Here is a 21,637-nt window from a genome sequence, read left to right on the forward strand (position 1 = left end):
GAGCCACTCCGTGCCCCGACAGGCCGCCGCTCCGGGCGAGGGCGCTCCAGGTTGGTCTTCTGGAGCAGTCGTGCGCTGACAGCGCCCCTCTGGCCGGCAGGCGGTGGCGCAGTGCTCGTCGGGAAGGCGGCGGGCTATCCGGTCCTCGGCTGCGGCTGGCACCATGGTCGGTGGCGAGGCAGCCGCCGCAGTGGAGGAGCTGGTCTCGGGGGTGCGGCAGGCGGCCGACTTCGCGGAGCAGTTCCGCTCCTACTCAGAGAGCGAGAAGCAATGGAAGGCCCGCATGGAATTCATCCTGCGCCACCTGCCCGACTACCGCGACCCGCCTGACGGCGGTGGCCGCCTGGACCAGCTGCTGTCCCTCTCCATGGTTTGGGCCAACCACCTCTTCCTGGGCTGCAGGTGCGGACCCCTGCCGGCCGGCTGATCCTGTCCCCTGTGTTCCGATCCTCAAGCCCTCTTCCAGGGCTCAGCCCTGACTGGAATCTCTGCCCCAGACTGAACCCGCGCCCAACCTCCATCCTTATTGGCCGGCCCGAAGGCTGATTCCCACCTAGGAGGCACCTTGGAAAGATCCTTATCTTTGAGCCTCAGTTTTCTCTTTTGGTAAATGGGTAGTTATGATGACTGTAATAATTAAAGGGTGAAGAGCTAAATACATGGCGAACTAAAAAGTTGCTATTGTTATTTGTATTACTATTATTATTAGCTCAAACCATCACCTTTGCAGGGTGCATTCCAAGTCCGTTAGCTCCTGTCATTCACATGGCAAACGTGCAGAGTCAAAAACGGAGATTCCCATTTTACAGGTGAAAAAGCTTAGGGAGGGAAGCGATATACCTGGGGTCATGCAGCTTCTGGCAAGATTGGTGGATTTTAACCACTAATGACAGGATGTAATCTGTATCCTGTGGCTTTTTCTCCTCGTTCCACAGCCCACTGGGTCCTAAGTAGGAACCAGCTTCATCTCTCTGCTTTCCCTCTTATGAAAATGGCCGATGCCTTTTTGGCAAGGTCCCAAAGCCCATTGCATCCTGTCTGCTGCACCAAAAGGCCAGAGGCCCACTTTTGAAGTGCCTGATAAGGCATTCCCTTCACCCCTCCATGAAGAAGGTGGCAAATCTTGAGGTTCCCTATTAGCTTCATTTTTCCTGAAATTGTGTTAGGAAAATAGGGTGACTTGGCTTGATCTTGGTTTCTATACCAATTATGGCTGCCTGACTCTGATCACTTGGCCCCTCCAGGCCTAAGCCACTTGGTCTTGCTTTACTTGTTGGGATTTATTAGAACAGTATGTAGAGAAGCAATGCCAGAGATACTCATCCTTTTTTCCTGCCTTCTAGGTTCTCCTTGGAAATCCTGGTTTACAGGATCTATGATTAGGCAAATGTCAGAGAATTGGGCAAATAAATAATGTCTTTGTTAGACTAACATTCCATGTATTTAAAAAATAAAAATACTTTTGCCCTCATCCCGTATCTGAGAATATGTATTGCTGGATGTACAGTGCCTCTTCTTGTAAATCTTGAAACATCTGCTTTACTGGCATTCCTAAAGTCCACTTCTGTATCTACAAGCAAGAAGTGTTCACAGGGCCAGGTGTGGTGGCTCACACCTGTAATTCCAGCACTTTGGGAAGCTGAGGCAGGAGGATCGCTTGAGGTCAGGAGTCCAGCCTGGCCAACATGGTGAAATCCCATCTCCACTAAAAATACAAAAATTAGCAAGGCATGTTGGCAGGTGCCTACAATCCCAGCTACTCGGGAGGCTGAAGCAGGAGAATTGCTTGAACCTGGGAGGCGGAGATTGCAGTTAGCTGAGACTGCGCCACTGCACTCCAGCATGGGCAACAGAGCAAGCCTCCAGCTCAAAAAAAAAAAAAACAAAACAAAAAACAAAACAAAACAAAAAAGAAGTGTTCATTGATCTTGTGCTGAACATATATAGGTTTGCCTTGCACTATCAGATCAGTTCTCTAAAAGTTGATTCTGTGGTTGAGCAACCTGCAATTTCTTGTTAATCCACAGTGACAATTCTTCCAAGGTTTTTACCTTACTACTTTTTATTGTGCAGTTACAATAAAGACCTTTTAGACAAGGTGATGGAAATGGCTGATGGGATTGAAGTGGAAGACCTGCCACAATTTACTACCAGAAGTGAATTAATGAAAAAGGTAAATCGGATTTCCAAGTGCATGTGATGAAATGGTGTAGAGTTAACAGTCCCTGCTTTGATGACACTATATTAGAGTATATTGTTTTTGAATGCTCTTGTTTACTACCCCAAAGACCTATACCCTTTCATTTTTATTTCCCCATAATTGGTATAAGCCTTTTCATAACTAGTTAACAACTCATGGTGATAAATTATGCATTGTTGATGAGGTGACACATAAACTTAGCCTCTTCCAGTTGTTTAGGAACATTATTTTGAGATTTTTGCTTGATGTTTAAAAAAATGTTGGCTAGAATACTGAAGTTTCTTACTTGTTAAAAAATCTTGTTGGTAATAGAGTGACTAACTCATCCTTACCCAGTTGTGAGTGTTGAGCTGACTTGTTTGGCTTCTCTGATTTGCTGATAGGAATGTGGCTGGAGCAATGTCAACACCATAGCTGTTCTCTATCCTGTGGGGTCTGATCTCAGGTGATGGGCTTTTTACAGTGAATCTTGCCTGGAGTCTTGAATCTGGACCCCGGAGCTGGGGCTATAGAGAGTGTAGCACAAAGAACCTCTGAGTATGGGACTGGGCATCCCAGGTATTAATGCTTTTCAGAATCACCCCCAATACATGCTTATTTCACATTTGTCTGCTCAGACAGGAGAATTAATTGCTCGCTTATCTTCCAGAGTTCTTTTGGCATTTTATCCAGGCTTCTTTTAAAGCAGTTGTGACCTTGAGGGACGAGATGGTGTCTAAAGTTTTATTTAGTCTTTAGAACACCCAAACCTAGTATAGTTACATCCCAGAGAAGGTACTCAGAAACTACTGAGAAAATCGACTGAAACAATAGAGTAAAAAGCTGCTGGCCCCTTTTCAGTTCTGCCCTTAGAAACATAGGTAAGCTCCTCTCTCCACATTTAGGTCTTGTCTTGGGAGGTGGGGCACATATAGAGGTCTTCTGTCAAATCCTCAGTTGCTCAGAAAGTATTTCAGCCCCAACTAGCACATCCCACTTGATTTTCAGGATGGTTTGTTTTTTTTAAAAGAGTATTCTTCTAGTTTTAATCTGAACCTGGGGAAAAGCTTCAGGTTGGTTTTCGAGATGTTATTATGTTTTTAAAATCAGCTGTTAACACAGTACTCCTGAAAAATAAGTAAAATCAGCTGTTAAAATGGGGTTACTGTTTTTGGCCAGGGAGCAATGTGAATTGGGAGTTCGTGGCTTTTTGGATCTTTTCATGTAATACTCAAAAAAATAACTGGACAGTCCTTGGGTGTCCTATGAAGTTCTTGGGGCCCAGCCAGGGAGAGGCTAGATAGTTTCTGGCTACTGGAGTATACCTCATGGAGCTGGAGCAGGAGCAGCGGTAAGCAGGGAATGGGGTAAGCCTTTATTTTTAGTTTATTTTTTAGACAAAGTCTCAGTTTGTCACCGAGGCTGGAGTACAATGGCACGATCTCAGCTCACTGCTCCCTCTGCCTCCTCAGTTCAAGCAACTCTCCTGTCTCAGCTTTCCTAGTAGCTGGGATTACAGCCGTATACCACCACACACAGCTAATTTTTGTATTTAGTAGAGACAGGGTTTTGCCATGTTGTCCAGCTGGTCTTGAACTCTTGTCCTCAAGTAATCTGCCCACCTCAGTCTCCTAAATTGCTAGGATTACAGGCGTGAGCCACTGCACCCAGCTGAGACTTTATTTTTTAACTGCTGGTGGTAGATTCTTTACTTGCTTTTTGTTCCTAAGGGGTTTTCTGATTTTCTTACCTCGGTTCTACATTGTACTTCTCTGTCTTGTATGTTTTCTGTTTCACCCCAGGTAGCTGAACTCTTTCCAGTCATGCTGGGTGTAAGTGATGAGAACACTTAATGACATTTGGTCTGTAGACCCCAATAGGGGGCTAAGGAGGTTTGGCACGTCCTAAATATTATTGTAGACCAGTGTGAAGTGTGTGTGTGTGTGTGTGTGTGTGTGTGTGTGTGTGTTAAGAAGGGTCTTTCTGAAACATCCTAAAAGGGTCTTATATCTCAAAAATGTAAACAGCCCCTGCCCTGGGATGTTCATTTTTGACACTGTCACTGCACAGTGTGAGCCTACAGAGAAAAGTCCTCGGGAGTGAAATTACCATCTTGAAATCAGTGCCACCATCTTACTCATCATTAGCAGTTAGCTACATGTATATAGAGGCCATACTTCTACAGCATATTTGAATTGTGTGTTACAACTTCCTTCAAATAAAACTTACGTTTTTTTAAGTAACCAGGTTTAATTTTAGTCTGTTGATGCCACTGTAAGTGAAATTTGGCTGATCCTGAAAAGTGAGATACTTAGAGGGTGCATAGAGTTTTACCAGTTTTATTTTGAGACAGACTAACTGCAGCCATGACCTCCCAGGCTCAAGTGATCCTTGTACCTCAGCCTCCCTAGTAGCTGGGACTACAGGCCTGCGCCACCACGCTTGGCTAATTATTGTAGAGACCGTGTTTCACTGTGTTCCTCAGGCTGGTCTCAAACTCCTGGGCTCAAATGATCTACCTGCCTCAGTCTCCCAAAGTGCTGGGACTACAGGCATGAGTCACTGTGCCATGGTGAGTCTTTTAAGACTCTTCTAGATGAGAAGAAGTCATCTGAGCTATGTACCATGACCAATTTGTGTGATATTGAAGGCTGTCTCCTTTCCATTTAAGGCCACTGGACAGACAGCCCTGAGGACTTTGCAGCAGTTTTGTCCTTTGCCTGCAGTTTTTGCACACATAATAGAGGAGGTTGATAAACATTAGGCAACATTGCCAGCCCATAGACAGACTCCTGATGTCAAGCCATACACCTGAAAACATCTGTTGTTGCTCTGCCCAGAATTGATCTTTAGCTCTAAAAGTAAAGTTTAGTTGGGTTTTAAAGCCAGCTACCAAATGGAAATAAATCGCCTGGCATTGTTGGTATCTCAGGACAGACAGCAATGATGACTTGGAGACATAAGCTCTTTTAAGATTTTTTTTTTTTTTTTTTTTGAGATGGAGTTTTGCTCTTGTTGCCTAGGCTGGAGGGCAATGGTGCGATCTTGGCTCATCGCAACCTCCACCTCCCGGGTTCAAGTGATTCTCCTGCCTCAGCCTCCAAGTAGCTGTTATTACAGGCATGTGCCACCGTACCCAGCTAATTTTGTATTTTTAGTAGAGATGGGGTTCACCATATTGGTCAGACTGGTCTTGAACTCCTGACCTCAGGTGATCTGCCCACCTTCAGCTTCCCAAAGCTCTGGGATTACAGGTGTGAGCCACTGAGCCCAGCCGCTCTTTAAGATTTTAAAAATACTTTATGGCTATTCTGCAGCTTGGAGGCAAGTACATTTCTGCAATCTGTCCAGCTCTTTTTTTAAGTCTGAGAAAAGAAATGAGCATTGGTTTCTGACAGGTGGGATTTGTTGGACAGTTGGAGTACTGTATATGATTTTTTTTTCTTGTGAAAGAGGGGGATTCAAACACACATATATTGAGTAAATAGTCTTGATTAACCGCCATCCTAGGCTCCTGCTAGCAGCCTTTATGGTTGCTCAGCTTACCTATTAATGAGTGATAATTAACAAAAAGCAGCAGCTGACTCAGGAAGAGTGTCATTGCTATGATTGTCAGAGTTAATATTTCCAAGGAATGTCTTAACCAAGAAGAAAGAGGAGTGATGACTAGGAAGCTATCATTATTGACTCAAAGAAAGAAGCTGTCAACATAATTACTTGGTCCATTTTTTTCTGAGAACATTTTTATCCCAAGAGGGAAAATGGCAGTATGAAAAGTGACTGAAATTTGAAAGGCCAGGTGCAGTGGCTCATGCCTGTAATCCCAGCACTTTGTAAGGCTGAGGTGGGAGGATCACTTGAGGCTAGGAGTTTGAGACCAGCTTGGCTACATGGCAAAACCTTGTCTACTAAAAATATAAAAATTAGGTGGGTGTGGTGATATGTGCCTGTAGTTCCAGCTACTCTTGAGGCTGAGGCAGAATTGCTTGAGCCTGGAAGGAGGAGGTTGCAGTGAGCCGAGATAATACCAGTGTGCTCCAGCCTGGGCAACAGAGTAAGACTCTGTCTCTCTCTCTCTCTCTCTCTCACACACACACACACACACATACACACACACACACAAAAGAAATTTGAAGAAAAAGTTAGAAAAACAAGTGTGCCTGCATTTCCAGGAAGTTATCTTTTATGCACTGTGTCATCTTGGTAAGCTCTGAGGTACTAGAACTGCTGCTCCCTTGGTGGAAACACCTGTGACTGTGATTCTAAGATGGTGCAAATGTTGGTGAGTATTAAAAAAATCAGCCTTGCCCTGTGGCTCTGCCTGTAATCCCAGCACTTTGGGAAGCGGAGGTGGGAGGATTGCTTGAGCCCAGGAATTCCAGACCAACCTGGGCAGCATAGTGAGACTTTTGTCTCCACAAAAAATAAAAACTAGCTGGGCATGGTGGTACATGCCTGTGGTCCCAGCGGCTGCAGAGGCTGAGGTGGGAGGATCACTTAAGCCTGGGAGGTTGAGGCTTCAGTGAGCCATGATCGCGCCACTGCACTCCAGCTTGGGTGACAGAGTGAGACCTTGTCTCAAAGAAAAGTTTAAAAAAAAAAAATCAGCCTGTCAGATTAGTTAAATCAGAGGTTTTGTTGTACCCCAAGAGAAACACTTATTGGAGCTACTTGTCTTTTACTCTTTTTTTTTTTTTTTTTTTTGAGACGGAGTTTCACTCTTGTTACCCAGGCTGGAATGCAATGGAGCGATCTCGGCTCACCGTAACCTCCGCCTCCTGGGTTCAGGCAATTCTCCTGCCTCAGCCTCCTGAGTAGCTGGGATTACAGGCACGCGCCACCATGCCCACCTAATTTTTTTGTATTTTTAGTAGAGACGGGGTTTCACCATGTTGACCGGGATGGTCTCGATCTCTTGACCTCGTGATCCACCCGCCTCGGCCTCCCAAAGTGCTGGGATTACAGGCTTGAGCCACCGCGCCTGGCATGTCTTTTACTCTTTATCCACTAGAAATAAAAGCCAGAAAAGGTGTGTCTGAGCCCACAGACCAGTCTTGTCTGGAGCTCATGAGTCAGTAGTGGATCACCTGCAAACACCTGTAGAAAAGACAGTATCACACTAGCCCAGACCAGCAGCAGCAGCCCAGACCAGCACACAGCTGCCATAGCCTTGGTCTGTCCTATCGTTTAAGAGATTGCTTAGGGGATTTTTTTTCTCTTTGGACTTAAGATGGTTTCTTGAGGTAATACTGCATTCTTCTAAATGGAGAAAGTCTTATAATTTGCTTTTGCTGAGGAATTTTGTTTTTTCATCTCAAAAAGACTGGGGCCAGGCGTGGTGGTCCCAACACTTTGGGAAGCCAAGGTGGATGAAATTGTGAGGTCAGGAGTTCAAGACCAGCCTGGCCAAGATGGTGAAACTCCATCTCTACTAAAAACTACAAAAATTAGCTGGGGACAGTGGCAGGGTCCTGTAGTCCAACTACTTGGAAGGCTGATGCAGGCAAATCAGTTGAACCTGGGCAGCAGAGGTTGCAGTGAGCCGAGGTCACTCCACTGCACTCCAGCCTAGGTGACAGTGAGACTCCGTCTCAAAAAAGAAAGAAAAAAAGACTGACTGGTCTATCTAGGAAATAGGTCATACCTTGAAATCTCTGATTACTAAAAAGACTCTCAGATTGATTCACTTGCATTGCTAAATGTTAAGGAAATTCATTCAATACAAGGTGACAGCCAAAGTGATTTCTTCACACCCTGCTTAAAAGTTGTCTAAAGCCAAGTTTAAATTTACCAAAGGTGCTAGAGAGTACCCAGAAAGAATAGCTCTGCTTCATTTCACCACTATTTGAAGACATGCTTTTACAGTTTCTAATAGTGTGAAATCCAAAAATACATAACCTTCACATCTAAATATCCTGACTCAATGTGAAATGTTGTGAATTACTACCTGAATCTGACTGCTTTTAATTTAGAACAATAAGTGTTTGTGTGACTCTGCTTTTAGAATCTTTCACTGCAAAGCATGCCAGGAAAAGTTGTATTTTAAGCATTTCCATTATCACTTTAAATTGTGAACATTTATAGATTGCAAGTGACAAGACAGGAAAATCAAGTTCTGGCTTCCAAATGGATGGTGTGGTCAATGTTTTGCTGAATTTTCTGTATGTTGTAAAATATTAATAATTTCTGAGTATACTTACTGTCTGAATAGTACATAAATATTACATCACTGCCATATTTTAATTTATGAAGATGAATTTGATTCACTGGACTACGTGGTTATATAACCTCTTTTCTTTTTTTCCCAGCATCAAAGCTAAGCCAGAAGATTTATCACATTTCCATCATCAGCTACAGGATTAGAAAGGAGGCTGGGATGAATGTGACATAGACCACAGCAGCTCTCTTAAGACTCCTGGTATTACCAACATAAAGAGGGAGGTGGAATGAGAAGGACTCTGTCTAGATTGGCTTTTTTAACATTCTCATTTTTCCAGTAGTTATCACTGTAAAAGTATGCATGAATATTTATGTATTTATAAATCATGCACTCTAAGATGAGTTCATCAGCATTGTAAAAGCCCTCTTTTCTATTTCCAGTTTTGGGTTTTTTTTTTCTTACCGACAAGGTCTCACTCTTGCCCTGGCAGGAATACAAAGGTGCAGTATTGGCTCATTGCAGCCTTGAACTCCTGGGCTCCTATTTTCAGTTTTTTTCTTTTTCTTTTTCTTTTTTTTTTTTTTTGAGATGGAGTCTTGCTCTGTCGCCCAGGCTGGATTGCAGTGTGGTGCGATATGTTTTAAGTTTTTAAATGTCAGAATTTTTGTTTAAAATGCCTTTTGGGGCTGGGCGAAGTGGCTTACGCTTGTAGTAATCCCAGCACTTTGGGAGGCTGAGGTAGGCAGATCACCTGAGGTAAACTGACAGCCAGCCTGGCCAACATGGTAAAACCCATCTCTACTAAAAATACAAAAAAAAAAAAAAAAAAAAAAAAAATTAGCTGGGGCTGGTGGCGGCCATCTGCAATCCCAGCTACCTGGGAGGCTGAGGCAGGAGAATTGCTTGAACCTGGGAGGCGGAGGTTGCGGTGAGCCAGGATCGCACCATTGTCACTCCAGTGACAAAAGTGAAACATTGTCTCAAAGAAAGAAACGTAATAAAATGCCTTTTTGTGGTTGATGTAATAATGGCAGGTAATTTTATAGTTTGGATTTTTCAGCAATGTACCTTTAAGTGTGATTCTGTTTTATGGCCTTTTACTTGCAAATCAGATCCTTTAATTCCTTATTTCCACTTGAAATTTATACCATACCTGTACCCAACTACCATACATACTTATTTTTTTTTTAAGAAATGAGAATCAGCCAGGCGCGGTGGCTCAAGCCTGTAATCCCAGCACTTTGGGAGGCTGAGGCAGGTGGATCACGAGGTCAAGAGATCGAGACCATACTGGTCAACATGGTGAAACCCCGTCTCTACTAAAATATACAAAAAATTAGCTGGGCATGGTGGCATGTGCCTGTAATCCCAGCTACTCAGGAGGCTGAGGCAGGAGAATTGCTTGAACCCAGGAGGCAGAGGATGCGGTGAGCCGAGATCGCGCCATTGCACTCCAGCCTGGGCAACAAGAGCGAAACTCCGTCTCAAAAAAAAAAAAAAAAAGAAAGAAAGAAATGAGAATCAAATTATAGACTTGAAGTACCCACCAGCTCATAGAAAGAGATAGCCTACCAAAAAGCATCTGGCCTTAGTTTAAAATGCATTGACACAGGAGTCCATTTTGTCTTGTCAACCAGTTGATTTGTAAATTCTCTGTCTCCCAGGCTGCTATTCTGAAGGAAGCCTGAGGCTTGGGTCTTCTAGACTTGAGGAACCACCTTGCATATAGCCTCTTAAGAAATACTTGTTGCAGGCCGGGCATGGTGGCTCACACCTGTAATCCCAGCACTTTGGGAGGCTGAGGCAGGTGGATTACCTGAGGTCAGGAGTTTGAGACCAGCCTGGCCAACACGGTGAAATCCTGTTTCTAGTAAAAATATAAAAATTAGCCAGGTGTGGTGACAGGTGCCTGTAATCCCAGCTACTTGGGAGGCTGAGGCAGGAAAATCGTTTGAACCAGGGAGGAGGAGGTTGCAGTGAGCTGAGATCACACCATTGCACTCCAGCCTGGGCAATAAGAGTGAGACTTCTCAAAAAAAAAAAAAAAGAAAAAAGAAAAAAACCCCAAACTTGTAGTCCTGCTTTGCTCTGAAATTTTGGTGTTAATGTTCCTCAACTAAGTGTCTGTTCTGTACTCCCTCTCTTCTCCTCTTTCTTGTTTAGTCCCTGCCATTAAGTAAATAGGTCTAGGCATAAATACTGGGAAAGCGGCTTCATTTGGGGGGCAGTAGTGTAAGTTTATCACAGGCAGGGTCACTCAACAGTGGTAGGCACTGTGGTTGGTACTAGTGATAGTGGCGAGTAAGACATTGGACCCTGCCTTAATCTACTGGTGAATGCAGGTAATTAACAACTAGAGGTGCTGAAAAGGAGAGCTTGTTGGAGGAGCATGGTGTCTGGGGACAGAGAAGTGGGACAGGACTCTTGCCCCCTGCTCGAGATGAAGGCCAGGCAACACAGCTTGGATGGGCCACATCTTTGTGAGGCTTCTAGCTGCAGTGTCCCTAGTGACCATGAAGGGTGGACTGAGTGAAGAAGTCAGGATCTAGGATCTATAATCTGAAGACAAGCCAGTTCTCTCCTGATCCTTACCTGGAAAATGTAGATCACAGAAAGACCTACCACAGAGAGCTGAGGCAAGGATTAGGTAGTAAATGTTAGAGGGCCAAGCACAATGTTCGTGAGCCTCTTCTTTTCCTCAAATGTAGCCTAGATTTTTTTTTTTTTTTCAGACGGAGTCTTACTCTGTCACCCAGGCTGGAGTGCAGTGATGCAATCCTGGCTCACTGCAACCTCCACCTCCCAGGTTCAAGCGATTCTTCTGCCTCAGCCTCACAAGTAGCTGGGACTACAGGTGCCTGCCATTATGCCTAGCTAATTTTTTGTATTTTTTTAGTAGAGACAGGGTTTCAGAACCATGTTGGCCAGGCTGGTCTCGAACTCCTGACCTTGTGATTCACCTGCCTCGGCCTCCCAAAGTGCTGGGATTACAAGCGTGAGCCACTGCTCCCGGCCTTTTTTCTATTCTGATTGTTTGTACAAATTTGAGAGGCCTAAAAAAATTAAATCATGGCCAGGCACAGTGGCTGCCACCTGTAATCCCAGCACTTTTGGAATCTGAAGCTAGTGGATCTTGAGGTCAGGAGTTTGAGACCAACCTAACCAACATGGCGAAACCCTGTCTCTCCTGAAAATACAAAAATTAGCCGGGCATGGTGTCAGGCGCCTGTAATCCCAGTTACTCGGGAGGCTGAGACAGGAAAATCACTTGAACCCATGAGGCAGAGGTTGCAGTGAGCTGAGATTGTACCCATTGCACTCCAGCCTGGGTGACAAGGGCAAGACTCCATCTCAAAAAAAAAAAAGTTAAATTACAAAATGGGTAAAAGTCAGTGTGACTATTTACTTTGAAAATGCATTTTCCTACAGTCTGAGTAGGAAGCTATTAAAAAAAAAGAAAATGCGTTTTTCATAGGTTTCTCATCATGAATTCCATTTCTTTATATGATACAATGCCCTGATAAAATAATAATAGCCTTTCAGTAATGCATCCGTTGCATAAAGCAAGTTTAAATTTTGGAGTGATTTCCCCTCAATTGCTTTTATTCATTTTTGGTTTTTTTTCAGAGCTAGGGTCTCTCACTCTATCACCCAGGCTGGAGTGCAGTGGCGCAATCATAGCTCACTGCAGCCTCAAACTCCTGGCCTCAAGCTATCCTCCTGCCTCAGCCTCGCGAAGTGCTAAGAATAGAGGCAGGAGCTACTAAGCCTGGCCTCCTTTAGTTTGTTTTTGAAGACTTCTCTAGTGAATTACAATCAAGTTGTATTTCTTTTTTCTTTTTTTTTTTTTTTTGAGACGGAGTTTCGCTCTTGTTACCCAGGCTGGAGTGCAATGGCGCGATCTCGGCTCACCGCAACCTCCGCCTCCTGGGTTCAGACAATTCTCCTGCCTCAGCCTCCTGAGTAGCTGGGATTACAGGCACGCGCCACCATGCCCAGCTAATTTTTTGTATTTTTAGTAGAGACGGGGGTTTCAACATGTTGACCAGGATGGTCTCGATCTCTTGACCTCGTGATCCACCCGTCTCGGCCTCCCAAAGTGCTGGGATTACAGGCTTGAGCCACCATGTCCGACAAGTTTTATTTCGATTTTCTAATAAGTTTTCTCTCATTGTTTCTTCACTTAAACTGCCTGTTTTTCTTCTTGTCTTTTACAACTTCTGTGGCTATCTCACATTTAAAATTAACCAGTATTTTAGAATTTCATCCTTTATATATTTCTGGAATAGAAAGTGGCAAAGAAATCTAAATGTCTAAATTTCAGCAATACTTGTGGTAAAGGTAAAATGGCCCACTGTTAGCCTTGAAACAGGACCTCATATCACATAGAAGTTCATATACAGTCTTACTGAAGACTTGGAGTGAAGATAGAGTGAGATCATAGGAAGGGACAAGAAATAAATACAAGAACCTTTTTTTAAAAAAATCCAAACTACCCCAGAAAACTGCTTTCTGAAAGATTCTTTAGTGTCTGTGGACCACCTGATCAATCCTCTGCTTTATCAGAGAGGTAAGGATTCTGTCTGAACTCAGGATCCATTTGGATCAGTGGCCTACATATAGACATGAGGAGGAATCACGTTAACTGTCACTGCCTATCCTCTGATGCTTTGCAGTCTGTAATTAAATACTATCCCATCTAAAATATGAGAATTGTGTTACCCTAAATGTCAGATAATTTGGTGTTTCCTAGTTCTCCAGCTCTAAAGAATCTATGCTGGGTATCCCCTTATGTCTGGAGGAGACTTTCAGCTTCTGGTATCTGAGACCTGTGTGCCCTATAACATCTAGTTGCGGCTGTTATTCTTGACTAGTTTAGGGATGCCTTTCTGTAGGAATAAGAGTAAACACATCTTCAGAGGCAAGAGTTTTAGAACTTATTAAAGATTTTTGGTCAAGCCGGGCGCAGTGGCTCAAGCCTGTAATCCCAGCACTTTGGGAGGCTGAGGCGGGTGGATCACGAGGTCAAGAGATCGAGACCATCCTGGTCAACATGGTGAAACCCCGTCTCTACTAAAAATACAAAAAAAAAAAAATTAGCTGGGCATGGTGGCACGTGCCTGTAATCCCAGCTACTCAGGAGGCTGAGGCAGGAGAATTGCTTGAACCCAGGAGGCGGAGGTTGCGGTGAGCCGAGATCGCGCCATTGCACTCAAGCCTGGGTAACAAGAGTGAGACTCCGTCTCAAAAAAAAAAAAAGACTTTTGGTCATATGGAAACTTCATTCAACAAATATTGAATGCACACGTAAAAGCTCTACTGTCATTGGGTATGTGTATCTGTGTGTGTGTGTGTGTGTGTGTGTGTGTGTGTGTGTGTACATATATATATGCAATGAAAAACCAGGCAAGATTGTTCCTTCCCCAAAGTTCAGTCTGCCTGTTTTTTTTGTTTGTTTTTTGTTTTTTTTTTTTAAATTAGAGACAAGGCCTTGCTATGTTGCCCAGGCTAGAGTACAGTGACTGTTCACAGGTGCAGTCACAGTACACTACAGCCTTGATCTCTGGGCCTCAAGCCATCTTCCTACCTCAGGCATTGGAGTAGCTGGGATTACAGATGCGTGTGTGCACAGCTTACTCTGCCTTTTCTAAAGTTGGGCCTCCTAGGGCTAGGTAGTGGTGGTGTTGGCTACCCTTCTCATTTTGGTTTGGAAGGTTTTCACAATGACTGCAATAGGGTCAGAGTCCTCTGCATGTGGTCCTGTCAGTGATGAATGTGGGCCTGAGACCTGCTCATCAACACACACTGGACCAAATGAGGAGGTGCGGTAAAAAGACTACCATCTGAGGCCAGGCATGGCGGCTCACTCCTGTAATCCAAGCACTTTGGGAGGCCGAGGCAGGTGGATCACGAGGTCAGGAGTTCGAGACCAGCCTGACCAACATGGTGAAACCCCATCTCTATTAAAAATACAAAAATTGGCTGGGTGCGGTGGCTCAAGCCTGTAATCCCAGCACTTTGGGAGGCTGAGGCGGGTGGATCATGAGGGCGAGAGATCGAGACCATCCAGGTCAACATGGTGAAACCCCGTCTCTACTAAAAATACAAAAAAAACATTAGCTGGGCATGGTGGTGCGTGCCTGTAATCCCAGCTACTCGGGAGGTTGAGGCAGGAGAATTGCCTGAACCCAGGAGGCGGAGGTTGCGGTGAGCTGAGATCGCACTATTGCACTCCAGCCTGGGCAACAAGAGTGAAACTCCGTCTCAAAAAACAACAACAACAACAACAACAACAACAACAAAAAATTAGCTGGGTGTGGTGTCACATGCCTGTAATCCCAGCTACTCTGGAGGCTGAGGCAGGGGAATCACTTGAACCCGGGAGGTGGAGGTTGTGATGGGCCAAGATTGCACCATTGCACTCTAGCCTGGGCACCAGAGCGAGACTCTGTATCGCCAAAAATACAAAACAAAACAAAACAAAAAAAAGACTATTGTCTAAACAGATTTCCTTGAAAATCAAAGAACAGAAAATAAAAATTGAGGCTGGGTACAGGGGCTCCATACCTGTAACCCCAGCACTTTGGGAGGCTGAGGTGGGAGGATCATTTGAGGCCAGGAGTTCAAGACCAGCCTAGGTAACATAGTAAGACCCCATCTCTGTAATTTTAAAAATTGTTTTGTACGGTTTTAAAAAATAGGCATGGTGGTGCACACCTGTATGTAGTCCCAGCTACTTGGGAGGCTGAGGTGGGAGGATTGCTTGAGGCCAGGAGGTTGAGACAGCAGTGAGCCATGACAGAGCCACTGCACGCCAGCCTGGCAATGACTGAGACTTTGTCTCAAAAAAGAAAGGTGGGGAGAGGAAAAAAATTGAGTGACATTGACACTATTTAGCCCCTATTCTTGCTTAAACTAGACTTGGGTGTCTGAGCAAGAGCTTTTTAACTTGACATTGTGTCAGACAGGGACGACTCTTTAGAATATAAACCAGTTGGTCCTAACCCAAGTCCTTTCTTTCCCAGCCTCATAGGCTAATGAACCAGTGAACAAAAAGTATCCTTGAGTGTCGCCCCTCCAACCTCATTTGCCTTGGAGAATGCTGCTGTTAGGGGTCCAAGGCAGGCCTTGGTCCTCACCTAGTAAGAGGCAATGAACAGTAAAGAGGTCAGCCTTGAGCTGTGTGGGCCTGGTAACTGAAGCTCTTGCTTTGCTGTGAAAGTTGGCACCAAAATCTCATCCTTCTAGGGCTGCATTTTCCATTCCTTCTGACACTTTTTCATAGTAAGAATGTTGAATTGTCCCTAATAGGTGTGAGCTGGTAGATATTCCTTCATACTGAGTGTTACTTTACCTCAGTGTAGGCATTTGCAAAGTGGGGATGATTCTTACTTCAAACTTCATTGGAGGATTCAGTGGAAAAATGAATGTCTATGAGCACCTGGCACCGAGGCTCTCACTGCTTCATTCCTGCCCTAGCTTCCCTCTAAGCCCAAGGAGGGAAGATAGGAAAGCTTTTCAGCTAACTTAGATTTATACAAAACAGGTGCCCACAATCATCCCAGGCAACCAGGCTCCATCAGAGGGCTGCGAAAGGGTGGACCTTTTCGGTTTAATTTGTGGTGCGGAGCCCAACATGCAACCTGACACCCATTAGATCCTAAGTAAATGTGGCTGACTGATGAGTGGTGGCAGGCACTGAGCACTGCAGCATCAACTGAAATGCCAGGCTGTTCTGGAGGGGGAAGTAGCAAAACCTCCAGGGGAAAGGGTTACCAGGTGGCAGACCTTGGCCAGAGCTCAGGTTACCACTGCACCCTGCCCTGACACAGCCGTGCCTCAATACTAGGTGCCTTGTAAATCCTGAACCACTGGATCTAGGAGGTCTGGAGCTTGTGCAGCTTCTGGGTATGCACCTTTCATTGTGAGCATAGCCTTTGCTCCAGCACTTGCTATGTGGCAGAAGGCTTGTCCTGGAGTTGTTGTTTTTTTTTTTTTTGAGACAGAGTCTTGTTCTGTTGCCCAGGCTGGAGTGCAGTGGCATGATCTTGGCTTACTGCAACCTGTGCCTCATGGGTTTAAGCAATTCTTCTGCCTCAGACTCCTGAGTAGCTGGGATTACATGTGTGCACCACCATGCCCGGCTAATTTTTATTTTTAGTAAAGACAGGGTTTCACCATATTGGTTAGGCTGGTCTCAAACTCCTGACCTTGTGATCTGCCCACCTCGGCCTCCTGAAGTGTTGGGATTACAGATGTGAGCCACCATGCCTGGCTGTGAGTTTTTTTTTTTTTTTTTTTTTGACAGAGTTTTGCCCTTGTTGCCCAGGCTGGAGTGCAGTGGCATGATCTTGGCTCACTGCAACCTCTGCCTCCCAGGTTCAAGTGATTCTCCTGCCTCAGCCTCCTGAGTAGCTGGAACTACAGGCATGTGCCACCATGCCCGGCTAATTTTTGTATTTTTAGTAGTTACAGGGTTTCATTACGTTGGCCAGGCTGAGGTCGAACTCCTGACCTCAGGTGATCAACCCACCTTGGCCTCCCAAAGTGTAGGGATTACGGGTGTGAGCCACTGCGCCCAGCCTGTCCTGGAGTTTTGTCCTATAAACTGACTGGATTCCTTATCACTCTGGCTGTGAATTTTGGGCCCCAGTGCACTGTAGAACCCATTTCCCCTTAAACCAGCTGTTTTCAGCATCTCAGGTGGTAAGACTGACTCAGATTCCTCCTTTTTGTATTCAAATTATCTTTCATGATGATTTTCATCAAAAAACAGAACTGCTATTTAAGCTGGGAGTGGTGGCCCATGCCTGTAATCCTAGCTACTTGGGAGGCTGAAGCACGAGGATTGCTTGAGCCCAGCAGTTTGATTCCAGCCTGGTCAACATATGAGACCCTGTCTCTAAAAAGTAAATAAATAAAATTAGCTGAGGTGGCATGCGCCTGTAGTCCCAACTACTTAGGGGCCTGAGGTTGGAACTGCTTGAGCCCAAGGGTTCTGGGCTGCAGTGAGCTGTGATCATGCCACTGCATTCCAGACTGGGTGAGAAAGTGAGACCCATTTAAAATGTCCCCAGAAGCATCAGAGCTTGGACCCCAAAGGTCCTGTTATTTTACAGGACTCCTGCCCACGGCCTGTGCATGCATGGCCAGAAGCTATCTGGAAACCAGTTCCCAATCTTGGGCTTTAATGAAATTCCAGTCTTTAGTACTTATATTCTTTTTTTTTTTTTTTGAGACAGAGTTTCGCTCTTGTTGCCCATGCTGGAGTGTAGTGGCGTAATCTTGGCTCACTGCAGCCTCCACCTCCTGAGTTCAAGTGATTCTCCTGCCACAGCCTCCCAAGTAGCTGGGACTATAGGCATGTGCCACCACACCCAGCTAGTTTTTGTATTTTTAGTAGAGACAGGGGTTTACCATATTGGCCAGGCTGGTCTCGAACTCCTGACCTCGTGATCCGCCCACCTTGGCCTCCCGAAGTCTTAGGATTACAGGTGTGAGCCACCGTGCCTAGCCTTATGTTGTTCTTACAGCCTAATCCCTGACTTGGTTTTGAGAGGAAGCCATAGTGACTGTTGTCTGTTCTCAAGCTGCCCTGTGCAATAGAAAACCCAGCCCCAGTCAAAGAACCAATGTAGCAAGACCCTATCTCCACCAAAAAACAAAAACAAAAACAAAAACAGAACTGCGTAAGCACTAACAAAAGCCAGAGATGGGAACTTTTTCCTACAGATGAGTTTATCAAACTCACTACCTCCAGGCCCAGTATTGCTTTGGCTGGCTTGTAGAAGGTTGTCTTTATTCTAAAAATAACTTTCCAGCTGATGTTCCAGGGAGTTTCCACCTCAAACCACAGCCTTGTGGCCCATGCAGGAATAGTCCTATGACCAAAAATCTCTGCTGCACAGCAAAGTTACCAGTTTTGCTTTTCTTTGGAGAGCTGTTTCAAACCTGTAGCTGAAACTAGTAACATGGTCTGAAGACTCTGGGTTTCACCCTGTTGTCTGTACCAGAGTGCTGGGATTACAGGCGTGAGCCACTGTGCCCAGCCTACAAGTATTTCTTAAGAGGCCATGGTCATTAGGCCAAGCAAAAGCATCTTTTTCTATAGGAAGGGAAAAATATCCCTCAGATTTAAAATGAGGTAACAGCTAAGCAACTTCCTGTTCTTTCTTTGTACTAGCATCAACACAAAAAGGTAAAATTTCCAACCCAGTCTTATACAATGAACTGGGTGTGGTAGCTCGCCTGTAATCTCAGCACTTTGAGAGGCCAAGGCGGGTGGATCATGAGGTCAGGAGTTCGAGACAGCCTGCCCAAGATGGTGAAACACCATCTCTACTGCAAATACAAAAATCAGCCCGGCATGGTGGTGGGTGCCTATAATCCCAGCTACTTGGGAGGCTGACCCAGGAGAATCACTTGAACCTGGGAGGCAGAAGTTGCAGTGAGCCAAGATCGTGCCACTGCACTCTAGCCTGGGCAACAGAGCAAAACTCTCTTAAAAAAAAAAAAAAAAAATTGGGCCAGGCACGGTGGCTCACGCCTGTAATCCTAGCACTTTGGGAGGTGGGCGGATCACCTGAGGTCAGGAGTTCAAGACCAGCCTGGCCATGATGGTGAATCTTCCATATGCCAAAGAGACCTCTGGAGCTCAAGTTCTTCCAGGGTTCCTGATTTCTGCCATCAAGTAGCTAATGTTGAGCTGTGGAGCAGTCAGCCAGCCAACAAGGTTTGTAATGAGAACAGCTCATTCACCTTTTTGGCTCAACTAAAAATTCCTAGGCCATCCTGTGAACACTAGAAGCACTGAAACCTCAAGGCATTTCTTACAAAACTGTTTGTTTGAGATGAGTCTTGTTCTGTCACCAGCCTGGAGTGCAGTGGCATTATCTTGGCTCACTGCAACCTCTGTCTCCCAGGTTCAAGCGATTAGCTGGGAGTAGCTGGGACTAAAGGCACCCGCCACCACACCTGGCTAATATTTTGTATTTTAGTAGAGACGGGGTTTCACCATGGCCAGGATGGTCTCAGTCTCCTAACTTTGTGATCTGCTTGCCTTGGCCTCCCAAAGTGCTAGGTTTACAGGCATGAGCCACCACGTCCAGCTGACAGAATTGTTTTAAAAAGCTGTAGTGATGAGGAGGAAAATTCATTGAAGGAATAATGGTACACATTTAATTGTGTCTTCTTTGTTCAAATGATAAAGAAGTCTTTTCAACAATAAAATTTAGTTTCTAATGTCTTTGTTTCTAATATCTATACTAGAACGACTGATGATAACTAATCTTTTCCCCATCTGCTAACAGTTCATTCCCCACTAACTAAATGGGAACTAAAGTAAGAGCTATCATCTTGACATAAGGCCCCTGTCCTATAGATAAATTCATTTAACAGCTTTCCAGCTATTCACTTTTCTATTTAAATACATGATTCTCACATAACTCAGATTCCACTTGAACTCCGCGTTGTTGAATAGAATGGAAAAGAAATTGTCATAAACACCATCAAGACTCAAAAATTTGATCCCTACCTCCTAAAACCTGGGAGAACTGAGATATGAAAACCTTAGACATAACTCTGAAGTACATTATGGATCCTCAGGGTTCTCTCTTAAAGAGTACTAAATGAGTAAGTAGGCAGTTAACGTTGTTTAATGAGCATTAAACAGACTGTTACTAATACCACACCTTTAATAACTTACTTCTCTGCTATCTTCCACCTACATGAGTGTGAATTTAGATTAGTTCCAAAGTTATTCACATTAATGAAACTTGGCGGGGGAGGTGGAGGGGAGAAATCCTACAGACTCAAGGATATTTCTGGGAAGGGGAAAAATTGGTAAGTCAGTCCTTTATACAGAAACCAGGAAGTGTTCCTAAAGTCAGTGGAAAATGGTAGTCAAGAAAACTCTTTGGGCTAAGTGCAGTGGCTCATGCCTGTAATCCCAGCACTTTGGGAGGTTGAGGCAGGATGATCACTTGAGCCCAGGACTCTGAGACCAGCCTGGCCAACATAGACATCATCTCTACAAAGTAAAAAAATTAGCTGGGCATGGTGGCATGCACCTGTAGTCTCAGCTACTCACGTTGAGGTAGGAGGACTGCTTAAGCCTGGGAAGTCGAGACTGCAGTGAGCTGCCTAGAGCCACTGCAGTCCAGCCTGGGAAACAGAGCAAGACCCTATCTCAAAAAACAGGAAACCTTTTCATTGGAGTAGTTACAAGCCTGTATAAAACTAAATCCATTAAAGTATTTCCACAAATTGAGATGAATGTTGAAGTTCTGCAGAATTTCTACAACCAATCTCAACCTCTTATCTCTTAATAGGTAGTACATTTCTGGAGGGTTTCACCATGTTGGCCAGGCTGGTATTGAACCTCTGACCTCAGGTCATCTGCCTGCCGTGGCCTGCCAAAGTGTTGAGATTACAGGCGTGAGCCACCATACTTGGCGGTTACTGTGAATCCGAAATGAAATAATATGTGTTAAAAGTGCTTAGAATAGTGCCTTTCACAGATTATTCTGTGCTAGGGGTATTGTTACAGGGAATTGTATCACACATGCATGTAAACTTTTAACATGAATCCATCAATACAACTTTGTACCAACATAAATAAATTAGTTCTAGCTTCTTGCCCTACCATACATTTATGAAATTGACCTAGAGTTTAAACACTTTTTGTATGACACAATTTTGTAAATTGAAGATTTGTATCTGGTACCTAACCAAAGAAACAGGAATCTGTTCCAAGGCTGAAGAAAAAAGTGAGGAGTTACGTATAGATTGAACCTTCTTAAGGATTTTCTCCACAAGGAATGTGGATGCTGAGTTTTATGCATGTATCGAATTTTGGAGTTAGAACTCACTGACCTCCCTGCAAATAACATGTAACTCGTTTATTTCAAGTATCTACCAATACTTGAAATATTCCTGTTTTAAACTGGAAAGGCAAAAACAGATTAAAGATAAAAATGGATGTTGAAATAGTAACCAGATAACATTTAATGAAATAAGAGGGCAGACCCTAGGCCTGGCGCAGTGGCTCATGCCTGTAATCCCAGCACTTTGAGAGGCCGAGGCGGGTGGATCACAAGGTCAAGAGATCGAGACAATCCTGGCCAACACGGTGAAACCCTGTCCCTACTAAAAATACAAAAAAATTAGCTGGGTGTGGTGGCACGCGCCTGTGGTCCCAGCTACTCGGGAGGCTGAGATAGAAGAAGCGCTTGAACCCAGGAGGCAGAGGCTGCAGTGAGCCAAGATTGCGCCACTGCACTCCGGGCTGGTGACAGAGC

The 21,637-nt window shown here is 44.7% G+C and overlaps 1 protein-coding gene across 1 annotated transcript; it reads left to right on the forward strand.

Moving 5' to 3' along the window:
* The first annotated feature begins 97 nt into the window (after positions 1 to 97).
* CDKN2AIPNL (CDKN2A interacting protein N-terminal like) lies at positions 98 to 19,582 on the forward strand. Its single transcript, XM_003920577.4, has 3 exons — positions 98 to 402; positions 2,074 to 2,173; positions 8,488 to 19,582. Exons 1-3 carry the CDS (start codon positions 164 to 166, stop codon positions 8,497 to 8,499), a joined length of 351 nt encoding a protein of 116 aa, XP_003920626.1. The 5' UTR covers positions 98 to 163; the 3' UTR covers positions 8,500 to 19,582.
* The last annotated feature ends 2,055 nt before the right edge of the window (positions 19,583 to 21,637 follow it).

This window comes from Saimiri boliviensis, chromosome 1 (assembly GCF_048565385.1).
Source record: "Saimiri boliviensis isolate mSaiBol1 chromosome 1, mSaiBol1.pri, whole genome shotgun sequence".
NCBI classification, from domain to species: Eukaryota; Metazoa; Chordata; class Mammalia; order Primates; family Cebidae; genus Saimiri; species Saimiri boliviensis.

Coding starts and splice junctions, on each gene's coding strand:
- CDKN2AIPNL (XM_003920577.4), top strand. CDS start 164: ATGGTCGGTGGCGAGGCAGCCGCCGCAGTGGAGGAGCTGGTCTCGGGG. Junction 403..2,073: donor CACCTCTTCCTGGGCTGCAG/GTGCGGACCCCT, acceptor TTTATTGTGCAG/TTACAATAAAGACCTTTTAG.